General features: G+C 40.6%; 1 protein-coding gene across 4 annotated transcripts in view; it reads left to right on the top strand.

Annotated features, from left to right (window-relative positions):
- The window catches only part of FRMPD4 (FERM and PDZ domain containing 4), a 325,375-nt gene that overhangs the window by 274,704 nt on the left and 28,770 nt on the right, over nucleotides 1-21,901 (top strand). For all 4 annotated transcript variants that reach the window (XM_076357583.1, XM_076357572.1, XM_076357594.1 and 1 more), the window contains one exon: nucleotides 18,917-18,962. In XM_076357583.1, coding sequence (XP_076213698.1) covers nucleotides 18,917-18,962 — 46 coding nt within the window. The remainder of the gene's footprint in view (nucleotides 1-18,916; nucleotides 18,963-21,901) is intronic.

The following is a 21,901-nucleotide window of genomic DNA, read 5'->3' as shown; positions in this document are numbered from 1 at the left end:
GTTGTACTGTGGTGAAGAGTATGGTGTAAATGCCTTAATCTGATAGGATTTACTGGTCTAAGACTTAGTTTTTATTTGTGCAACAGTTTATCTACAGTAGGGATTAATTACTCCTAATGTCTTGATTAGAAAGATGACATTTTACCAAAAGGCAGCATGCAGTAGGTACTTTGAATTGCTACCTTACTTCACATTTTAAAAATGTATTCATATATTACACTTCATATATTTCATATAAATTGTCTATTGAGTAAATAGTAAACTTTAAAAAACTATTCCAATATGTGCTCGTATAAGTGTTAGATGCTTCTGAACAGTTAAATTCTCAAGCAAAAAATATTGGGATTTTGAATTGCCTGCTGTCTTCATAGTACTCTCTTCGTGACAGATTACCAATATCTCCATGAGAGTTTTTCCTTCAGCTGCTGCTTTAGAATAGTTACAGTGCTTTTGCATATATGTCATTAACAATGAGGGGAAAAAAAAGCTCTTGTCAAGGCTGTTCATTTAGATATCTGATGCATGAGGCAGGATAATGTGAATTTCCCAGTAGGATAGCGGTTGCTGCTCATCGTGCAGCACCAATGCACTGTTCTGTTATTTCGAAGAAGGTAATATCATTATAGACATGGCTTTTTATGTCTAGCTTAATTTATAAAGACAAACATCAGTGGCTCTTTGGTCAAAAATACATTTGTTATGACAGCTGTTTAACAATACTGTTACTGTAAATAGAGTAACAAAATGCAGCTTTTTACAATTATTAAACATGATACAGTGGTAGTGATAGTGCTGTTTCCCCCTATCCTGCCAGTGCCAGATCTGTTAAAACTCCTGCCTGTTAAACAGTCAAGTGCAAATAAAGCAATTCTACAGCTTTGTAAATTAATTATTTTTATTTGCCTGAGATAGATGATGGATTTGTTTTTGCAGGCACAGAGAATAATGCCCGTTTTAATTTTTGTTTAGAGACAGCTCTGAATATGATTAATATTCTGTATGTTGACTCTATAAATGATGTGTCCATAACTATAAATGCTAAAATGTATACTGCCTGTTTCTAGAAATACTTATCTTTTGCTTTCTGGGAAGAAGTGCCTGCTTCTTTAAGGCTTTGTTAAGGGAAACATTTGACAAAGATCTCTTAAAAGCGACAGGAAGGGTGTTGCTTTACCACCTGTGCTTTGTTTTCTTGGGCACTACAGAGTGATGTTCATCCTCCAGGAAAATGGGTCTGATCCAAAGCCTGCTGAAGATGGTGGAAATCTTTTGATGGATTTCAGGGGGATTTGGGTCAGGCTGTTTATGGATTACCCCATGGATTACCTGTAGTGGCTCTACTTGTAGCCTGCCATTTTATTTAAGATATTGCTGTCGAATGGAGGAATAACACGCTTTAAGAAAGCATTTACCTGTTTGATCTAGGGTAATCCAAGGAGTGGTTTTGTGACATGCCATTCCCGGTGGCTACCCATACCAGCCGCTGCAGATCCCTTTCCCATCACTCTCTGTAATTCTCTCCCTTCACTTTCCCATCACTCTCCCTTTTCTCGGAAACTGAGTGCCTACCAAGGGCTTCAGAAAACACGAAGTGAAAATTAGATATTTTAAGTAGGCCAAACCCATTTTTAAGGTAATGCTATGTATTGCAAAACAAAACCACAGAGGAGCGGGGTACTGGAGGAGTTTTTAGTGTGTTAGGTTTTATGACTCTGTTCAACTGACAATAAATTTCGGTTGTAAATAAATTAAATTGTGTAGAGCTTTAAAAAAGTTTTGTGGTTGTTTTGTGCCTCAGTAGGATGGTCTATGCACTGGCTTTACTACCATTTTTTCACTGCATCACCCTCTGTTTGCACCGATTTCACATCAGCATCTCTGGGGCAGGGTGCAGAGGCACATGGGGCGCAGCGGAGGGCTTGTTGTAGCTTGCAATAGCAGCCTTCGACTTTGCTTTGTAGCTACAAGAGAAAAAAAAACAGTGGATATTTTTTATGTAGTTACTGAACAATAGCAGGCATTTGGAAGTCCTTTCCCTATATTTCCCTCATGAGTCCAAATTAAACTGTTAGGTAATTTTATGAGTCGTGGCATTCCTGCGAGTGGGTGAAAATCTCAGTCTTGTTTATAAGTGGAAGAGCCCAGTCCGGTTGATTGCAGAAAGAGTAGAAAATCAGGAGCTCTGAAAGACCAAAAATGAGAAAACAGAAGATGCACAGTTTATCATAGCTGGCATCATGCCTTTTAAGTCATGGTAAACTTTGATACACCGTTATTTAATGCATGAGTTTGACACCACTGAGATAAAGTTTCTGATATAAATCAGTTCATCTTGTTTTTCCTGAGGCTGTTTTGCTATGAAAAGAGGTTCGAGGGAGGCCATGCCTAGGAGAGCTGCCTTTGCCACATCTCCGCTGCTACTTCTGTCTTCATCCTCTTCCTCACAAGTGGTACATGTAGTTTAACCATTTACGTGATGAATTGTAAGAACTACCTTCATATGCATCATCACGACCTTCTTTGCAGTAATAATAATGGAAAAGTTTTTTAAATAAAATTTCATTATTTTTCATGTTTCTGTTTTTACTTCCCTTAAGTTAGTTGGTTTAATTTTCTAGTCCTCAGTACAGTGTTAGAGCTGGAACCCCAAAGCAGGCTGAATCAGAAATGTTTCCCTATTTCAAATTCTGACCTACTTAATTAGAGCTTAAATAAGTAAAACAAAACGTGGTTAATTGATAGCACCCTTCTTTACAACATATATTTTAATGTGGTTTTCAGTGAAATCATCTTCCTTCCTGAGCTAAGCATTTTGTGTGGAGAAAGTTGATTAGATTCAGGACTTACAGTTACATTCCATGTAACAGATATTTCAGCGGTGATTGCTGAAGTTCAGGAGAACTTTGATGAGAAGCAAATGTCAACCAAAAATGTCAGTACTGTATGTACTGGGTAACCTCTCAATGTGAGCATTATCACAAGCTTTTATGAAACAAATTAATCACTTGGAAGGGGAATACAACAATTTAGGAACCACCAGACCAAATCAGATCCAAAGTCCATTTACTCCAGCTTTTTGTATCTGATAGGACCGGCTCCAGTTGTTTCAGAGAAAGGTCAGAGAGACCACAATGACTTGTTTACAGAATATTCTCTCTTGGGGAAGATTTATTTCTACAACACTTTTAATTAGAAAAAGCATAAGCATTTTTTTTCCTCCCTTCATTTTTCTACACATCCCCTAACAGTCCTGAATACTCTTGGTAACTTCTGGTCTTTTTTTTCCCCTTAAAAAGCAGCACAACAGGAACCTACAGGTTCCTGTTTTCCTCTCTTCTCTCTGACACACTGTAGCCTACAACATTATCTTCCCTTCATTGGCTGTACATGTAATCAAAGATCTCCTTAATGAATATATATAATATGGATTTTTCAAGTGGAAATCATAGACCTACCATTGTCTCCCCCTTTCCCTTCCACCCTCCCCACTGTAGTGCATAGGAATGACTCTTGTGTGCAGATCTCACCTTGCAACGGGGAAGGACTCATGTTTCCAGAGTAGTATAATTTTCCAAATTACTTCTTAGTAGATGAACCGGAGGCAGGTGGCATCTGAAGGAGCTGGAATATTTCCCAGCCCAGGACACAGGAAAAAAAGACCGCAGGTTGGAGAGGAGCTCTCTCTTCTGCCCTTGCTCCTCATGGTGAGCTCAGGGGGCAGCCGAGGCAGCCTGCTGCTCCTTTCATCTCCCAGGGCTGGAGATAAAAGGAGTGGCTGGTCTAAAGTCAGCGTAATGTAGCTGTTGGGATCCATAAGCATGTCCAGTGGCTGGCTTTGTGTAACCGACGAATTTGGATGCAAGCCACCAAAACGTGTTGCCTTTGGGACACCTGGGATTTTTTGCCCAGGGCCAGGAAAGGAAGAGCTCTTCAGGCCTCTGCTCGGACAGGGACACTGCCCCGACTTACAGCAAGGCAGCAGCAGCGCTGCGAGTGAAGTATGAAGTCACCACCACATTTTGCAGAACACTGAGGTGCGTCAGGCTGAATAAATAGTTGATGATATTGGCAACAGCAGCATGCAGAACAGCAAAGCAAAAGTTAGACATTTGGTCTCACAGGATGAAGCAAAGAACTAGGAGAGCGTATTGTTTCTAATTGCCTTTAAAAATGCTAATAGTACGTGGTTCAGATGCTGAAATTCTGGATTTTGAGGGGCAAAGATCCCCTTCATAGGTGACCTTCCTGAAACTTCCCTTCTGGATATTGGATCTTCAGGAAAGCCACAGGGGAGGTATGAACTTTGAACGTTTCTTGGGAAGCTGCAGCTGGGGAGACAGTAGAGGGAGGAAAGCAAACAAAATAAATCCTCTCAAAGCTCTCTGATCTCCCTCCTCCACTTTTCTTTTTAATGATTAGCTTTGAGAATCTGACTCTATAAGGATACTTCTCTTCCTTGCCTCTTTTCTTTATACGATTTTGTGGCTGTTGATCCTTTGTAGACTAAGAGCTCATGCCCTGACATTATCATTTAGCATCACTGAAATGCAAAACTTCAGGATAGGACAGAATTAGGGAATGAAAAATATCTTGAAAATGGAAAAACAAAAAGGTTTTGCAAGTTTAAAAGACTTTTAATAGCTGGAGCATTTTCAGTAGAATCACAGATTAATAATTTTGAACTCTTTTTTATTTTTTTATTTTTCTCTTGCCATACGTGACATGAGGAATTAGTGAAATGCACCTGGCCAGTTTTGCATCTAGTTTGGGTGGCAGCTGATAAAAATGCATTATCAGTGTTCTGTGACCTATCTGTTTAGATCTTGTTCTTGCTCTCATCCACTTTTCACTGACAGATTCAACCTGAAGGTCAAAATTATGCATGAGGATGGACTCTAACTGTTCTGCTCGCTTACATGTATGCGAAAAACTACTGACCTGTAGATGTGAAGAAACTGCCAGCCAATGCTCATAATCTAGCACTTTGCATCAGCAGTAAATGTAATTTTAAAATAATGGTTTAATTTGCTTTTTTAAAATCACATTTGCAGTCTAATTAGACTCTAGAGAAGTCTCCAGATTGCCCAGAAAAATTACTATGTGACTACATAATGAAGAATATTTTGTCCATTGGAACATGGGAGATGTTACGGTGATTTCTGTCAGACTCAGTTTTGACAAGTCTATTTTTAATCTTGCAGTTTGACATATAGCCTTTAAAGAACATGTATCCTTTGCATGCTAAATCCTCTGTTATGTCCCCTTTGAGAACTGAATTTTAATGCGTGTCCTTGGAAAAAGGAATTTATTCTTGCACAGATAGATCATTGTCAGTGTGTACAAATGAAGAAGACTTTTGAAGCTTTTTTTTGATGCTTATCTCATGATTGCAGCTGAAGTGAGGGATATCTGTGGTGCCTAACGACTTCATCAACTAGCTTTAAATGAAAGTCCTCAATATACTAACGATGAAACAGAAGTATAAGCTGTTCAAGAGAAGAATGGGATGTTCAACCAAGAGAAGAAAACTGCAGGCCCCTAAGGTTGCTCTCTATAGGAGTTATTTTGTAGAAGGGAAACCTTGGTATCACATACTTTTCAGACTCTTTGAAGTTGTTTTGTTTGCTTATATGGGAGACATTTTTATGCAGCATACCTGAGTTGGCTCAGACTACAAGAGCCAGCCCTGCAGTGTCCAAAGCCAGGTAGTGGAGTTGAGGTGCCTAAAACCCTGCGTGCAGCCTGCAGAGCAGCCTGCTGGTCTGTTTGTGCATCTGACAGGCCAGGGTCGTTTTTCAACAATAAAACTGCTCAAACATACCTGATTGAACCTCTGTGAACTCCAGCTGTTTATAGTTGGGCCTTTAGCCCAAGCTAGTTGCCTGCAGCCGTGCTGAAGATGGGAGAAACTATTTGCAGCTGTCCCTCTGATTACAGAAAGCATCTAGAGAAGTACTCTAAGCTGTGGTACCTCATGCCATTAGATGGCTCCAGGTGAATCTTGCCACCGAAGTGCTGTTAGGACGGGTGCCGGGGGCGGTTGGCTGTGCTGGCTGGCTGGTGCCTCTCAGCTGCAGTCTCTAACCTTGGCCCATTTGCAATTCACAGGCAAGTGTCTCTGCGCTCCGTCCCAGAAACCTGCCGGCAGTGAGCGCAGCCCACGCTGGCAGCGCTGGCTTGTGCCCAGAGGAGGTGGTTATTGACAGATTGATTCAGAGCTGCAGCCAGGGGCAGCAGCAGTGGTGTGCCCTCACCCCTGTGGTATAATGGCTCGTGCTTAGAGAGCACTTGCGTAAGGCGACTCTGCTTGCTTAAGGGTTTTCTGTCAAATAGTTGCTCGACACAGTAGAGCGGCTATGCCAGGAGCAGAGGCTGTGGCCTTCCCAGGGCAGCCCCTGTGCCAGGGCAGCCCCTGTGCCAGGGCATGGCGTGCTCCCTCCCCAGCACCGTCAGTCTCGAGCCCCTCTGTGCAGGGCGGTGCAGCTCCAGCGGGTCCTGCCGTCTGCAGGGGGGCTCAGCGCTCCCTGGGGAAACAGAAGCACCCTGTCAAGCCACGGAGGATGTAAATCTAGCTGAAAAAATACAAGTATACTAGATACATTATTTAGAAAATACCCATAAAATTAATTTAGCAAGTCGCATGAAGTCACTCCTTTCTTCTTTTTTCCGTATACCAATATCCATCTTCCCTCCTACCACCTTCTGGCTGCAGCTATATGGTGAGTTACGTATTCGCCTCCTCCATGAACAGCTTCCCCCCTCCCCCCCACCGTTTTCCTAAAGAGCAGAGAGACGATTTACTGTCCTTCTCTTCAGTCCTGACTGTTACCCACAGCTTCTAAGGAGCAGGAGAGGACAGTGATAAAACTGGTTAATGTTCACTTTTTTTGCTGCAGCGCAGAGCAGGGCAGTGCTGCAGAGGCGGTGGGCTGGGGCTGGCCTGAATGCAGCACGTGTGCGAATCGTATCCCCGAGTGAACCTTAATCTGACTGGTACGGAAAACGAAGCACCGGCTTGGCTCTGCAAGTGTGGGCGTTTTCTGAGGGGGGAATAAATGATACTGGAGACATTGTATTTTTACTGCTGCTGTTACCCATCGTATCTAGACTAAAGCTCACATCGGTGCATCCAACTGCACTGCAATTATGTCTTCATTTTCTGTGTGGATAGAAGAATGCAACCGTTCAGCATTTTATGCTTGGTTTGTGTCTGCAGGGTAATTTTCTTCTCCCCTTTTCAGACGTTCCTCCCCCCCCCCTATATTTTGCAATATTTTTGCATTTATCAAGGAAGAATTTCTGCTTAAGTGTAATTTAAGTTTTATCTTAAGGACCACATTTAATCTTGCGGTGTACATTTGCTTTGTAACTTTTCAGTGAGACTTGTATTAGTGATTCTTTGTCCCAAGGAAAATGTAAAACAAATTATGTAGTTCTAGTGATACAAACGGGGAAAAAAATGAAGGGTATAACAGCGCAAATACATTATCAAGTTAACCAGCATAAATATTTAGGTGTATTAAATGAAAATTAACTATGGTTTTGAAAGGTTGGACAGAGCTTTAAATAGAATAGATTTTTAACGTCGTATCTTATTGATTTTAGCACAATAGATAAATACATCCTTTAAAAAAAAAAAGGGGTGAACCTTTGAATTTTAAACATTCTGGATATATGGTATATATTTGTGGCAGGACTTTTTAATAACTAATGCAATTTGACAGAAGCAAGTGGTTAATTGGCTGGCAACAATTCTGACTCAATTTCTCCTCATATCAGTCTACATCTTAAATATATTAAATAATGTGTGGGGACACACAGCCAAACAATTTGCATGTTGGGACTGCTGCTGTCTGAATTACTGTGCCACGTGCATGGTAGCTTAAGAAGAGTAGCCTCTTTGGCCGCCCATCCACATCATTATAAAATCACATTTGCCATGACTTATACTGCTTCAGTGGCACATGGATATGTCTTTGGCATCTGACCAACCAATTTTCTTTTCCAGACTCAGTAAGCAAAAATCATTCTGCATTAATCTCTGCAGCTCAGTATCCATCAATTGTCTAACCTTGCAGATATAATAATAATAATAATAAAACCCACAAAACTCAAGCCACTGACCACTGAAACTTTTCTTAATGAGCAATTGAATGAATCTTGTTTTGTTGGAACATTTATTTCTTAAAACTATTTCTGTCAATCTTTAATTATTTAAAACATAATAATAGCAGTGTGTTCCATAACAAAGAATAGAGGCGCTCTTAGATTGGATCAGATAGTCTGGTTCCAAAAAAGCAGATAAGACTTAAAAGCAAAAATAATAGTGTTCAGGCATCTGAAAGAAAAATGCCATTTACTCTTTGAATGAATGTGTTTTTCTTAAGGAAGAATAATAAAGACAATAATATTGAACTGAGGGCAGTATATAATATAGTGCTTGAAAATACAATATACTTCAGAATTCAGGAGCTTTATCTCATTTCTGAATGCATCTTCCTCTTCTTAATTTCTTTTTCTTTATTGGCTGGATTACTTAGAGCTAAGATAGTGTCTGTGAAGGACTTCTGACACAAAATAGCCCTATGTGAATGTTACACATTATTAATAAAAACTCAGATAACTCTCTAAAACAAGATGCTCCTAAAGCATTTAACATTTAATCAGCAAAAATTATCTGATGTTCTGCTTTTTGAAAAGCATGAAGGAAAAGAAAAAATTGAATAGCTGCAGGAATGAAGGATGTATGTGAACGCCTGAGCTTTCATTACTACATACGCAATGCCCTAACCTGAAAGAGAAAATGCCAGTGCCGTACAGATTAAGAATAGCAGCTGTTATGATTTCTAATGCTTCAGTACAAATGAAAATGAAGCTCTGGTCATAAAAGATTACGGTTAATTTGTCACATAATAAAAATATCTTTAAGATTTTCTCATTTTTAGTGATCTTTCCTCTTCCTTAATATGTAACTCCCATACATCTCTCTTGCAATCTTACTGATACAGGCGTTGCTCCTCTACAGTTTCTGACATCCTCAACTATCTTTTATTTTACTTCCTTATTTCCAATTTGAAATGTGACTTTAAAGTATGTGATCTCCTTGTTTCTCAGCAAAGAACAACAAGTTTATACCAGTGTTTATTTTAATTCATTGCCATAATTATTTATTCAAAGTGTTTGGCATTAGATAATGTATTTTATTGAATTACTCTTTTTATTGATCTCTTAACTGCCATGCTATCTAGAGTGACCAAACTTCACTGTGCAAAATGCTGCACCAGCATCTACAGTAAATCGACCTTCTGTCCAAAGTATGTCCACCTATGACAAAAATCAGAGTAGGGGGAGACTGTTGGGAGAGTAGAAGCACTAATGAAGCAATATTTGCATTATATTAATATCAGTATGTCAGCTGCCTAACTTTTGTCAAGACTTGGCAGGCAAAGAAGAGCTCTGCCAGAGGTGGGATTTCGTTGTGGAAGGCAGCAGCGTGGCTTTGCCTGCTGCCAGAAGATGCTGTGACCATCACAGCAAGCGCACTTCGCTTCGCATCCTTTCATGTCATTGTGGCCATAAGCAGCCACTTGTCAGTCCAGCTTTGGTTTCATGGTTTGCGGTAGCAGAGCTGCACCTTGCTTGTTCAATCACCAGTGCGTTTTTAACCTGGGCACGGAGTTACATTTCTGTGAAATTAGCCATTAGACGTGCCATGAAGTTTTTTTTTACTTCTGTGCTAACTTTATGGCATTTTCTGAAGGAAAGACAATACCTGATCCTATATAAAATCTGTTTTATTGACGTTTCTGAGCATGCTGGTACTGATAGACACTGTACACACACTGCTTCAGAGCTGTGCAGTGCGCAGCCACAGATTTTTCAATCTGATACTGGAAGCCTGATTTAGTGCATTGTCAAACCATCACCATAGCTGTTGGTCTTTTGATACTGATTTTTTCCCTGATACTGTGTGACTGTTCAAAGAACTATTATTTCTCTTTAACTCTTTTTTCCCCATTGTCAAGATGTCCTCATCTAAAGCATGCTGCTCTACCACTTAAACCGAAGAGAAGTAGCCCAGCATCGATGAAATCAGAACTTTCACTTCCCATGGGGCATGAGAGGTCTGCTACAGCCAGACTAGAGAAAAAAATTATATAAGTAAATATAAAAATTTATATAAGTGAAATTATATAAGTAAAGGGATGATTGTTACTTTCTAACCTAGTGTCAGCAAAAACAGACATTAAAAATAAACCATTAGAAGAAGGAATTTCTTTCCTAAGTGAAAATTTCCGTTGTGTCTCTTTGAAAGGAAAAAAAAAAAGAAACCAACAAGGCTTCATTATGTAAATATTAGAGTTACATTTGCTCTCTGAAACATCCTTTTCAATTGCTAGATCGTATTGTTAATCTCTCTTTTGTACTGAGATAAGTGAATGGAATAACACCAATTTTCAGGGTTTGGAAAGTTACCTCATCATTTCCTTCAGTCCTTTACGCTTCATTATTTTGTCTGTTTCCACTATTGAAGTAAAAATTCAAGTGGCTATGTGACTGCATCAAGATGTCTAAGCAACTGCTGGAAATTCAGTAGAGCACAAGAAAGCCTCTCTTAATCTAATTCAGATGATGTAGAGGAACATGCGGGGCCTGTACAGAAAAGCATTCAAGGTGGTGTAGTCCTTTTCTTTCCCTCTCCCAGGTAAATGGACTCTGAATCCAGTTTGAACATCCAGATGTATTTACAAAAATTTAGAAAATTGGAAGAATGTTGTAATTACATCTAGCATATTTCAGATTAGATTTTGCTGTGACCACGTATGCAACTGTAACAAAGTCATGGTGGCTTCATTTTTGAAGGTTGAAGTTAAGAAATGACAGAGTAATCAGAATAGATTTCATAATCATTGTTAGGTTGCTGGTGGCTGCACCAGAGAATTGGTTCATGCCACTGTTTCAAAGCATAATCTTTCATGTCAGCATTGGGTTGGATTTTGTGGAACGGTTAGAATTTGCCATGTTGTGCATTTTGTTCTGCAACCTTGGTGTTTCACAGTCCAAGTTCCTGGAAGTCCTCAGTAAGTATGTTAGTGCAAAAGGTAAATGATCCCAAGTTAATTGCATGGGTTTAATGTACCTGAGTAGCGTGTGTGCAGTGGGCAGCCGTTGCGTGCCTGCCAGCTTCTGCACATGGGCAGCTGCAGAATGGGAAAACAGAATTGCAATTAGCTCACTTAGAAACCCTGTCTGAAAAGGCTTGCTCAAAATGCCCACGGAAATGCCATTTAAAAGTCATTGCAGTCTGATGGAAGCAACATAGTCTGACAAATAAAGAGGAGAAATTTTCAGGAGAGTGGAACTGCCTTTTCCATGGTGAGACCACCCTGTTCTATAAATATTTTACTTTGATAGCATTGTATAGTAGCTCCATAGCACCATCCCTAAAGATGTCTCATCAATAGACATCTTGGGGCTGGCTTATATTGCACTTTGTTCATTACACTTTGAGAATTAACTTTTCCTCAGAGCTTCTGAGGCTTTGGCAGTTAATGATAGAAAAACTAGCACTGAAACGTTGGCCTGGATGAGTGACCTGAGAGACCAATATTATCCCTCTTTCTCTGTCTTTGATCCTTTAAAACTAATGTGCAGAAAGTCTAATTAGAAGAGGACAGCTGAACAATTAATTAATAGGGGAGTAAGCGCTACATTTTTCTCCTTGGCAGTATGGCATCTTCATGCAGCGTGAAGTAATTTATGCTGTGATCGTGTGGCAGTAGCATGCTAACAGTCGGACTTGGTGAAGGTCTCGGTCCACCAGATATACATGCATACCCATCTGGCTCTCGGTTTTTACACTGGCCAAAATGAGCAAATACTGATTCTGTTGGAGTAGACAAATCCAGTGTTAGTAACTCCTAATATGTCCTCTACTCCGTCTTGAGGTTTAACCCCAAGTTCTCTCGGGGATGAGAGAGACCGTCATGAATCTGTGTGAGTAGGAAAATGGTTGCCTAAGGAAGGTGGCCCAGTCAATGTAGAGTTTTCTGCTTATTGCTGATATTAAGAGTTGCACTCCAGAATTACTTGAAGGCTGGTGTAGTAAGAAGGAGCTGGTAAGACACTGTCTGGTAGAAGACTGCAGGTAACATTGCTCAGCGTTAGATAGCAGCGTAACGCTGCTGTTGATATTCAAGCAGCCTTACCAAGGCACTCTTGTACAGCGTGCACAGATATTTACTGTTTGACTAACATTTTGGTAACTCAGTTACAAAGATTATAGCCTTAAAGTTGAGAATATAAGCAACTGGACAACTTTGGGTATTTCTGGAGAGAAGGATTATTGTGGCTACAGGTAAATACAGGTCTTCATAAAGCACTGAAATTGAAGAACAACTTTTTTATAGGGCTCACCTTGCCACAGTGCTAATAAAGGAGAAAACGGAGTGAATTTGGTACATGTGAAAGCTTGACAGATGGACAGCCTTAGAGAACGAGAGGCTTTTTTATTCTCAAAGCCTTTACTACAGAGGCATCTGAAATGGCATCTCCTGTATGAAAGCCCGCCAGTGTGCCACAGCCCTGATCTGAAGGGACCACTTCTATTGGAGGAAGCGAGCGTAATTCAGCCTGCAGACACGCTCGCTTCTTGGCCGCTCACAGAGACTGCCAACAAGGGTTCCAATTAGTGCCAGCTGCAAACTGTGACAATTTTAAAGATTGACTTTCACGCCATGCCAGACCTTTAAAAGAAAGAAGAACATTTATATAAAACGCAATTTGCTTTGACAGTAATTTTCTGTATGCTATTATTGAAGTTATTTATGTTCAAATCAGAGTATCTTTTCTCTCAGCTGTGTTTCTGCTGCTGTTTGATCCTGCAGTGCAGTAATAATCCTGTGCTTATATCTTTTATACTTTATGTGGCAGTGGTCATTTCAAGCATCCATTACTTGCACAGTTTTTAGGGCTCAGATATTCGAACAGGAATCCTGTAAAATTCCCAGATTCTTGTGCAGATTGCTTCTGCTGCTGCAAGTCCTCACATATTTAATGGCAAATTTAAATTTTAAGGACCTTGTGAAGCAGCAGGGCTATTCAAATGAAACTATGGGGTTCAGGAGTTCGCAAGTTGAAGTTGCTTGGATGTCAAGAGTATTTCACTGTGTTGACAGTGATGCTAAGGGCAGGTAATACCATTAACAGTGGTGGAAGAAGCAGCCACCAGCTCTCCAAACGTGACTGTGATCTCTCTGCCTTCTGATACCAGGGATTCCAACGCGCCCTCCCTATCTCCAAAAATAAGACCTGAACACTATGGTCTTTGTGTTCTGTGCTCTGTCATCCCAGGAAAAAAACAGCATCTAACCTGATGCTCCCATTCATTTCTTAGGTTATTCCTCATGTGTCCACACCCAAAGCAAGACCTTGGCCTCATGTCCCATCTCCTCTATTCACAGACGGTGCAACCTTACTCCTCGTCCCCAAACTGGGACCCCACACCTCACCTTTGTGGTAGCATACCTTATTTCATGAGCCTCTTGCTACATTTCTTGTCTGCTGCGCTCCTGCAATTGTCTTCTGACATGGAGTTGGGGAAGTAATGCCATGCATGGCATAGCCTGCCTTGCCTGCATAGCATGATGGCAGGATAGCCCATATCTAGCTGTGTACAGGATCTTCAGAGAGACTTCCCAGAGGTCAGTGCAGCCAGCTGGACAGGCAGAGACTGAAATCCCACTGCCACCCTTCAAGCAGTTCTTGTGCCATGTATTGGCAACCTCTTGAGAAAGTACATTTTTCTGTGTTCCTCTAAAAATTGTCTGGAAAATATCCTTCTCTTAGGCTTGGAGAGGTCAGATTCTTCACCTGCTGCTAAAACAACATTCATCTATGGGTAGATGTAATCAAGAGGCCAGAAGTGATCTGCCCACAGTAGCATGGCTTCCAGCCTAGTTTAATCTACTGTACTTCTCAGTTAGAAGCTACTGAGTCATGGAAACGTTGCCTGTAGTTTGTGTGCTGCAGTGTTACCTCTGGAAACAGAGTGGGAAGAGCCCCACACGCCATGGCTCTTGCTGGAGGAGCTCTCCAGTGCAGAGGAGCTGGACTGCGTAGGCTTTTAGCTTGTGTGTTCGTGTTTGCACAGCGCTGCTTCTCCTGTGACAAAAATAGCCCTGGGGAAAAGAATAATCTTAAAGCCTCTCTCCCCCTGTCCCTCTGTATTGTTTCATGGGCGTCAGTGAATACTGAGTTTGTCTGCTAGCTTATCAAGGTTCCCCTAGTCCACTCAGGCACGTTGGCATCATTGCAGGACCCGGAGGCACACTGTGGGGGGCTGCATGATAACAGCAGAGGATGAGGCAAGACTGGGTTAAGCATGGGTCTACTCTGTCCCACCGAGGTCCCTCCAGAAGATGTCTCCAGCCCTGGAAATAAATCTAGGAGGATCTCTGGGGCAAACTGTTCTTTTCCATAGGAACTGTTGCTCATGATAAAAGTCTGGAGAAGGGAAATTCGGAGCTTCCCTAGGTGAAGATAACTTCTGTAGAACAGGTTTTATGTAAAAATATATATATATACAGCTCAAATCAAAATGATCCTTTTGAAATAATTCGAAATGTACTACAACAGAGTGACTTTGCAAACTCTTTGTTTGTTATTACTGCCTTAATCTTCATAATAATGAGAGACATTCAAATCTGAATGGTTTTTCTCTAGCCTAGATGCTAGAATTTGAAGATGAGTTCTGCTTTCCTTAGCTTTGAATAGGGCATTTGAGGTAACCTGTTACATTTTGTAGTTCGTTTTTGACCCACTGATTTCCGCTTCCTTACTTCAAAAATGTAGCGTGAAGCATACCGCAAATCATGGCATCACACTCCGTAATTGTGAAATTCAGACCTTTCTCATCAATAGTGAGACCCAAAGTGAAACAGAGGATCCTGAAATAGCAGAGAACAAAGCATCTCAAAACAAGAGTTTCAGAATTTGATGTTCGGTGTGAGTGAAACAGAGATAAGTTATGGTTAAGAGAAAGATTTTTCTTAATTGCATTCCCTGTAAATGATATTATTTATTATATGTCAATTCCTAGTTCATTCATCTTCACTGGGAAAGAAACTCCCAGTACTCCTAGTACTCCTCTAGTATGTAAAATTGCTAAAGGCTTTTAAATTAGCATAAACAATAATTTTTCCATTCTCAGTTCTTACGAGTGAGTACAGATAATATATATACTTTCTTTTTATTCATATACTATATTTGCTGTAGGACACAAACAAAGAACAGAGCCAGTTATTCCATATGGCTCAGATACTGGGAGTCCCCCCACGTCCCTCGTCTGCCCTCGCATCCCTTTATCTCCTCCAGCTAGAAGGAAGCAGAAGAGAGGCAGTGATTTCCAGCCGCAAGTTCACAGACAAAGTCAATGGCTGGCATTGTAGGTGAATGTTAACGCCTCATGTACCCCGAGATGCGTGATACTTAGTAATACAACTTTAACCTTTATAATGTGCCACAATTTGATTCTCGAACCATCTATATTCTCTCCTTGTTACAGCCTAAGTAGCTGTAAGGAGTAGGGAGAATGGACAAATACCATCACCACGCGGCGCACGGGGAAGGACAGAGAGATGAATCACTGAAATTCCCATCGCAGTTTTCAGATTTTAGCCTTGTTCTCACCATTTGATTCCAATGTCAGGAAATGAAAGAAACATGATGATGTTTTATTGTGGTGTTGGTGTTAGCTGGTTAGATGGCAGAGCACCCAAAAAGTCTGCAACTGTTGTCCAAGCTTGGAGTTGTGGATGTCTGGTCTTGAGTGACTCTAAAAGAGTATGTAGATTTAAAAGAGAAATAATTAGGTTGTGGTTAAGTGAGTAGGAAAGGTAATAAAATATCTGTAATATATACTCTTTTTTTTACTTTAGTCACATTCTTAAAGGAGGAAAAACATTTCAGGGGGAAAGTAAGACTGTGATTGTTTTTTCAGCCTTTGCCACTATCTTTCAGAAGTTGCTTAAAAGAAGTAGCTCACGTTTAAGTGTGGTGACATACCTAGTTTATGTAATCTAAACTGTTTATATGTTCTACTGTCACACATGGACATACGTATGTACACATACATTTAAGCTATAAAACTTACAGATCACAGTACACGGTCAGCGATTCCATTGTTTTTCCATTACTGTGTTATATACAATACATGGTACTATTTACAGTCTCCAGCGCTGTGCAAGGGTTATGATTTAGATATGCAGGATTTGCTAACAGTATTGGAAGTAGAAAGCGATGTGCTGTGGTATGGAGTTTTGTCATCATGAGTTGAGAAGGTTTTAAAACGAGCAGTGGAATCGTGACTGGGTACTGCAGGTCAAAAAGCTGCTGATTAAATATTTATTCCTCTTGTAACTGTGCTGTGTTTTGTATGTACCGTGTGTTTTATAGAAAATGTTTCCTCTAATGGTGAGGGGACTGTACGTGGTGCTTGACACCTGCTTTGTGTATGTGTAACATGCTTAGGTCCAGATACTCCAAATGGCCTTATTATAGCCTCAAATGTTGAATAAATGGTCCAGGGTCTAGCGTCCTTCCGATGCAAGTGATTATCCTGTAAGAAAGTCTTGTCCCCAGAATAAATCTTTTGACCTTCTGGTTTAAAAAAGCTCTCGCTAGTCTAAGATGAATCTTGCATACACTGGCACCTGGACAGGTTTAATCCAAGAATAACAAAGAGCTGAGAAACATTTTCAGGAGAAGCTGATTTTCTTTTTCAAAGGCAACTTTCTGAGGTACTGGACCGCAGGAGGCAGGGTGGTGGTAATCTTACATTGCACGAGAAACATAAATTAGTGGGTTGAAAGTAATTGAAGAGGTCAGTTGGGCATGGAGTAGTTATCCCAGGGCTGCAGTTTATCCCATAGCTAACAACTGTGGGCTTTTCTGTCTACTCATATGCCTAGATTAATATAGCAGTGACGAATTGGATAGATGTGGATAGCATAGATGTGACTGTGAGATTCTTGAAATAAATTACATTTCTTATCATGCACTTTCAGATTCCCAAAGATGTGGTAGGTAGAATAGAAAAAAAGTAGAGGGAATCCTGTTGTTTGCCAAAGCAGAATGGAGGTTGCATTTTTTTAAACTATAATCTATAAACTCTTCAAGAATAACACTGGAAAATAATAAAGAATAATTGTGGAGATTTCCAAAACTGGAGCTTACAGATCTTAAAAATGAACTGTAAATTTTCAGAAATTTCAGAACACTGTAAATAAAGGCTGTTTCATGATTGAATAGATCATTTCTGGAGTTTAACTTTGGAACATGTTTTATTGAAATGAAAAATAATTGTGGGAAATTCCTTAAAGTAGTTATATCTAAAGGGGATAAAAGTATGCTGTTTTGTGGCAGAATATTTGATTTTCACCACATGTAGCTCCTCATTAATTTTTTTTAACTTTCTAACTCAATTTTATTTCTGTTGTTCCAAGCACAGATAAGCAACCAAAGCCTTCAATCCCTCCTTTTGAAAAGTCTACCTATACTCTTTTAGTGTAATGATACAAATATCTAATAAGAGGAGTAAAAATTGAAGCTTAACAAATTTTTGTTTAGTTAGGGGATATTTGGTCAGCCGTTGCCCCTTGCATGACCGATGGCTTTGACAGAAGTAGAATTTACTATCCCAGTTGGCCTTCAGAGGTGTATTGCTTTCATCAAGTATAGCCTGACTCCAGACCAATTTTCTGACCAGGCCTTCAGTCTCTCCTCTATTTTCTTTGCTTTTTGGCTTTTTAAGTTGCATATCAGTGGTGTGAATATGCATATAAGGTGACACTGTGTAAGACCAATACAGTGTGATTTATTTTAGTTAGTTCTGCTGAACAGGTCAGGCATGGCAAATCAGTTGCACTTCAGTTAGCCAGGCAATAAATCACATAAACAACTAATTGTGTTTGAAAGTAGTAAAACCAACAGAAAATCAACTCCATCTCAACAAAATGCCAACTGACCTTTTCTTAGCTAATATCGCCCTCAGCAGCCATCTGACCAACAATGTAATACAAGAGATATTGACTGATTGGCTTCTCTTCCTTCTTCTTCCACTTTACCCTTACTTTTCCCCAGTTATCCACCACCTCCAACTGCCCACCAATAGTCAAAATATACATTCATCATTTGTCTAGACCACTTGATCATATCAAGATTCCTAATAATTTCTTCTCTTCATCCTGTAAATCAGTTGGGTTTTTTAGAGCTGCTTATATGTTTTCCATTTACTAATCAGTTAGTTTCATCCTAAAGAAGAGCTGTTTAATTTTAAAGAAAAACCTTTCTTTAGCAATCTTGTAAAAACATAAAAATTCTAACGGGGGTATTCACCAGATGTTAATCTTTTTCCACCCATTTAAAAAGGTGAGCTAGAGAAGAAATGCGGGCTAAATTTTGTCCTCATTTTTGTTTGAAAACACTGCTGTCTTCAGATAAATTTGGCATTAAGTGTACAAGAGCTAGATGGTATAAAGAGTGACTTGTGTTTGTAAAGTAGCTGAAAGAAATTCGTAGTCTATAGATGCTGAACTGATAGGATTAATCAAATGTTATTCATTCTTGCTGGAGAGAACCATTATTGCAGCATGCAGGTCTCTCTGATGAAGCAAATATTTCATAGTATAAACTGTAAAGTCAAGTCAATTCAATTTGTTAGATTGGAAAAAACTTATTTTTTAATATCCATTGTTATTTTGGCATATTATTCATCTCTGTAATTCCTGTTATGTGATTGTAATAAACATTTTGCCATATTACTGCAGTTTTCTCCATTAAAAAGAAAAGCTGGTTATCTGTAGTGAATAAAAGTATGAATCTTTACTTGCTTTTACTTTTTTTTTTCTTTTTATAGAAGCTGCAAAGAATCAATCCTCCTTACTGTTGTTCAACCTTACCCTGTAAGTATCGTCGGTGTTTTCTGAATTAGTTTCCTAGCAACATAGCAGCTTTTTTTCTGCCTATATTCTGTCTGTGTCTCTACCTTATCTGTGCAATAAAAAGACATAAGTGAGATAAGGGCTGTGTCTCTTAAAGGTGATGTTAAAGACTATGTTACCGCGTCCTGTGCTCAAAGACTGCATTAGCAAGTTAAATAATAACAGTATCTTTAAACTCATATCAGGAAGATAGGTAGAGCAGGACACTGAGTTCTGCTTCAGTTTCTGATCTGTTGCAGCTCCTGGGTTTTTCTTGATTCTGCCTCGGTCCCACAGAGTTAAGCTGCCGTATCAAACCAGGTGTACCTTATGCAAGGGAGGGCTCTGTCTGCATCGCCAGCGCAGGGCGTGTGGAGGTGAGGGGAGAGAAGAGACAGACAGGCGACTGCGTGAGGCTGGCTTGAAGGGACTGGAAGAAACTGCAGCCCACCTCGGAGCTGGCTGATGCGATGTGCCTTTGCATCTCGCTCAGCGGTTTGTGGGAGTGGGTTTGTGACCCGTCAGCTCAAACCAATCTCCCATGAAAAAGGAGAGAAGCCAAGCCAGGGGAAGAAGCACATCTCTCTCTTCCCATACATCCATGCACAGCCGTGCATACCTTGCAGGCTGCTGAGGGGCCTCAGCCATGCGTCAGGAGTGATTTCAGATTCAACAGGTCCATTCACCTCCCTGTTGGCTAGCCTGATACACAACAGTTTTGATTAACAAGGGATAATTGCATCCTTTTCACCCAAGAATAAGAGATGAGATGGATTTGACACAAAGATGTGCAAACAAATTTACCTGATGAAGCTGCCAAAATATACATCTTGCAAATGCAACTTGGCCAGTGCTGTGTGGCTTCGTACTACTCGTAGCCTTTCTGGCTAGTCTAGAGGTGGCCGGGTAGTTGTGCTGGTCCTGTACCCTTTCTAGAAGCCAGTCTGCACAGCAACTAAATCATGGGGGAAAAGCACGCATTCTGCAGCAAAACCAGGCAGGGGCTGCCGCACTGCAGTAAGACCACTGGCAGTAAGGTGAACTGGGATCTGGTCGACGTCAGCCACCTTAAATGAAAATGCAGGCATGGTCTGAATAAATAAAGAAACCTAACCGCCTTTAAAGCTTGCTGGATTACAGCCAGTGGTTTTGATCAGAGGGAATATATATAAAATGAGAGAAAAGAAATCCTCGCCCACTTGCCTTTTTTATGCAGGTTGCCTTATTTAATCCATTAACAGGCTTCATTCTTTTCTTTAAATGTCAGGTGAAGAAGGGGCATGTGCTTCAGTGCAGGTATGCATAGCCCTTAAAAGTGGACAGTAAAGTGTAGTACTACATGTCTGTGAGGTGTTGTGGCCTGTTACCACTGTGCTGCTGGTATGAGAACAAGCCTGTATGTACTGAACATAGGGGAAGCTGAAACCGAAATGAACTGTGAACTCCATTTTCAATGGGAGACCTTACAGCACATATACGGTCCTTCTCCAGCCTTTGACCTGGAGAAGAAGGAAAGTCATGACCTGGTATCTTCCCAGCTCTTTGGGTCCAAGCCCTGTTTGAGGCCTGACAAGGCAGAATCTGCTCCTCTCATTAGGTAGCACCAAAAGCTAATCAATAACTGAACTACCTCTGGATGTCATTGAGCTAGGAATAGCACTGAAACACTTTGCTGTCCTGTCAGCCATTTGAGCTGATGTGCCCATCTGATATGTGTATTTGTGTTGCTTCACTCTGGCATGTCTGTCAGAGTCCCCCAGCTCTACCTCAGCAGACAAAGCACATGTGTTTTCAGGGGTTATGGACGTTTTATCTCACATAGGCATGAAGATTGTGTCCCCAAGAATGTCCACAGAGCAGTCAGAATATGCGATTGATGTATGCATATCGGTGCTAGCTTTAATGGACCCATTTTTATCCCAAAGTCGGGATGCTTCAGTGGCATGAGCTTAGTTGGGAGAGCCTCAACTGCAGGACTGTTGCGCCCTGCAGATCTCCTCTGGTTTGTGCACTCTTATTGTACCTCCCTACCTGTCCAGACCAGGGTCTTGTTGATTCATAGCATCCCTCCCTTACCACTTTCAAGACCAAGTTTTCCTGCAGTGGAAACGAAGGTGTGTGTAGGGATGGGGAGCAGTTGGGATGCTGCCAGTGCGTGCAGCCAAGTTTGAGCCCTGAAGCAGTGCAGGGTCCCTCAGTTTATGCAAACCCTGGGCTGTGAAGTCTCCTGGGGACACCTGAGTCACCTTGAACATCTGGCCCATGCTGGCCCTCATGCTGCCGCAACGTTACTGTCAGTAGTGCCTGAGTCTGTTAGGTAACACCCCTCTCAGCTCTGCCATCCTGGGTGTTGCTGCACTCCAGCTGTGTACCTGTCCTGGTCTGCTGTGCAGGGGGTCCTCTGGCAAATACGTTTTGTCTTACAGTTTGGAAACAATATTTATGTCTTCAAAAATTGTGATGCACATGTGTTTTCCCCTTTTCTTTAATTTTGTCTCCTCCACTATTCCTTTTACTATTTTGCCAATAAAACTGGAAAGATGAAGTAGAAACCAGACAAAGGAAAAGTAAGAGCTTTTAAATAAAGACTGAACTTCTTCCCCATTCTTGGCAGAAATACATCTTTACAAACATTTCGTCGGTCTCTCTTCTTGATGGTGAACCTTTTTCTTTCTATCATTGCATGAAAAATATCTGCCAAGATGGATTACAAGAGTGCTGTTTCTTAATTGTTTTTATTTGCGCTATTTAGAGTGTGTTTTGTTTTCATGCTTTCAAGTAACCATCCTTTATGATTGCAGGTGAAAGTAGACATAATCTAGATTTATAGTACTCTGTAGTTCACTTAGTACTTTTTGAAAGCTTTTGCAGATCAATTTTGCTTAAGTGCATGCAATTTTGTTTAATGCTGGAACTCATTA

Source organism: Aptenodytes patagonicus, chromosome 1, assembly GCF_965638725.1.
Source record: "Aptenodytes patagonicus chromosome 1, bAptPat1.pri.cur, whole genome shotgun sequence".
Classification (NCBI taxonomy): Eukaryota; Metazoa; Chordata; class Aves; order Sphenisciformes; family Spheniscidae; genus Aptenodytes; species Aptenodytes patagonicus.
This window is presented reverse-complemented; position numbering and strand designations above follow the sequence as displayed.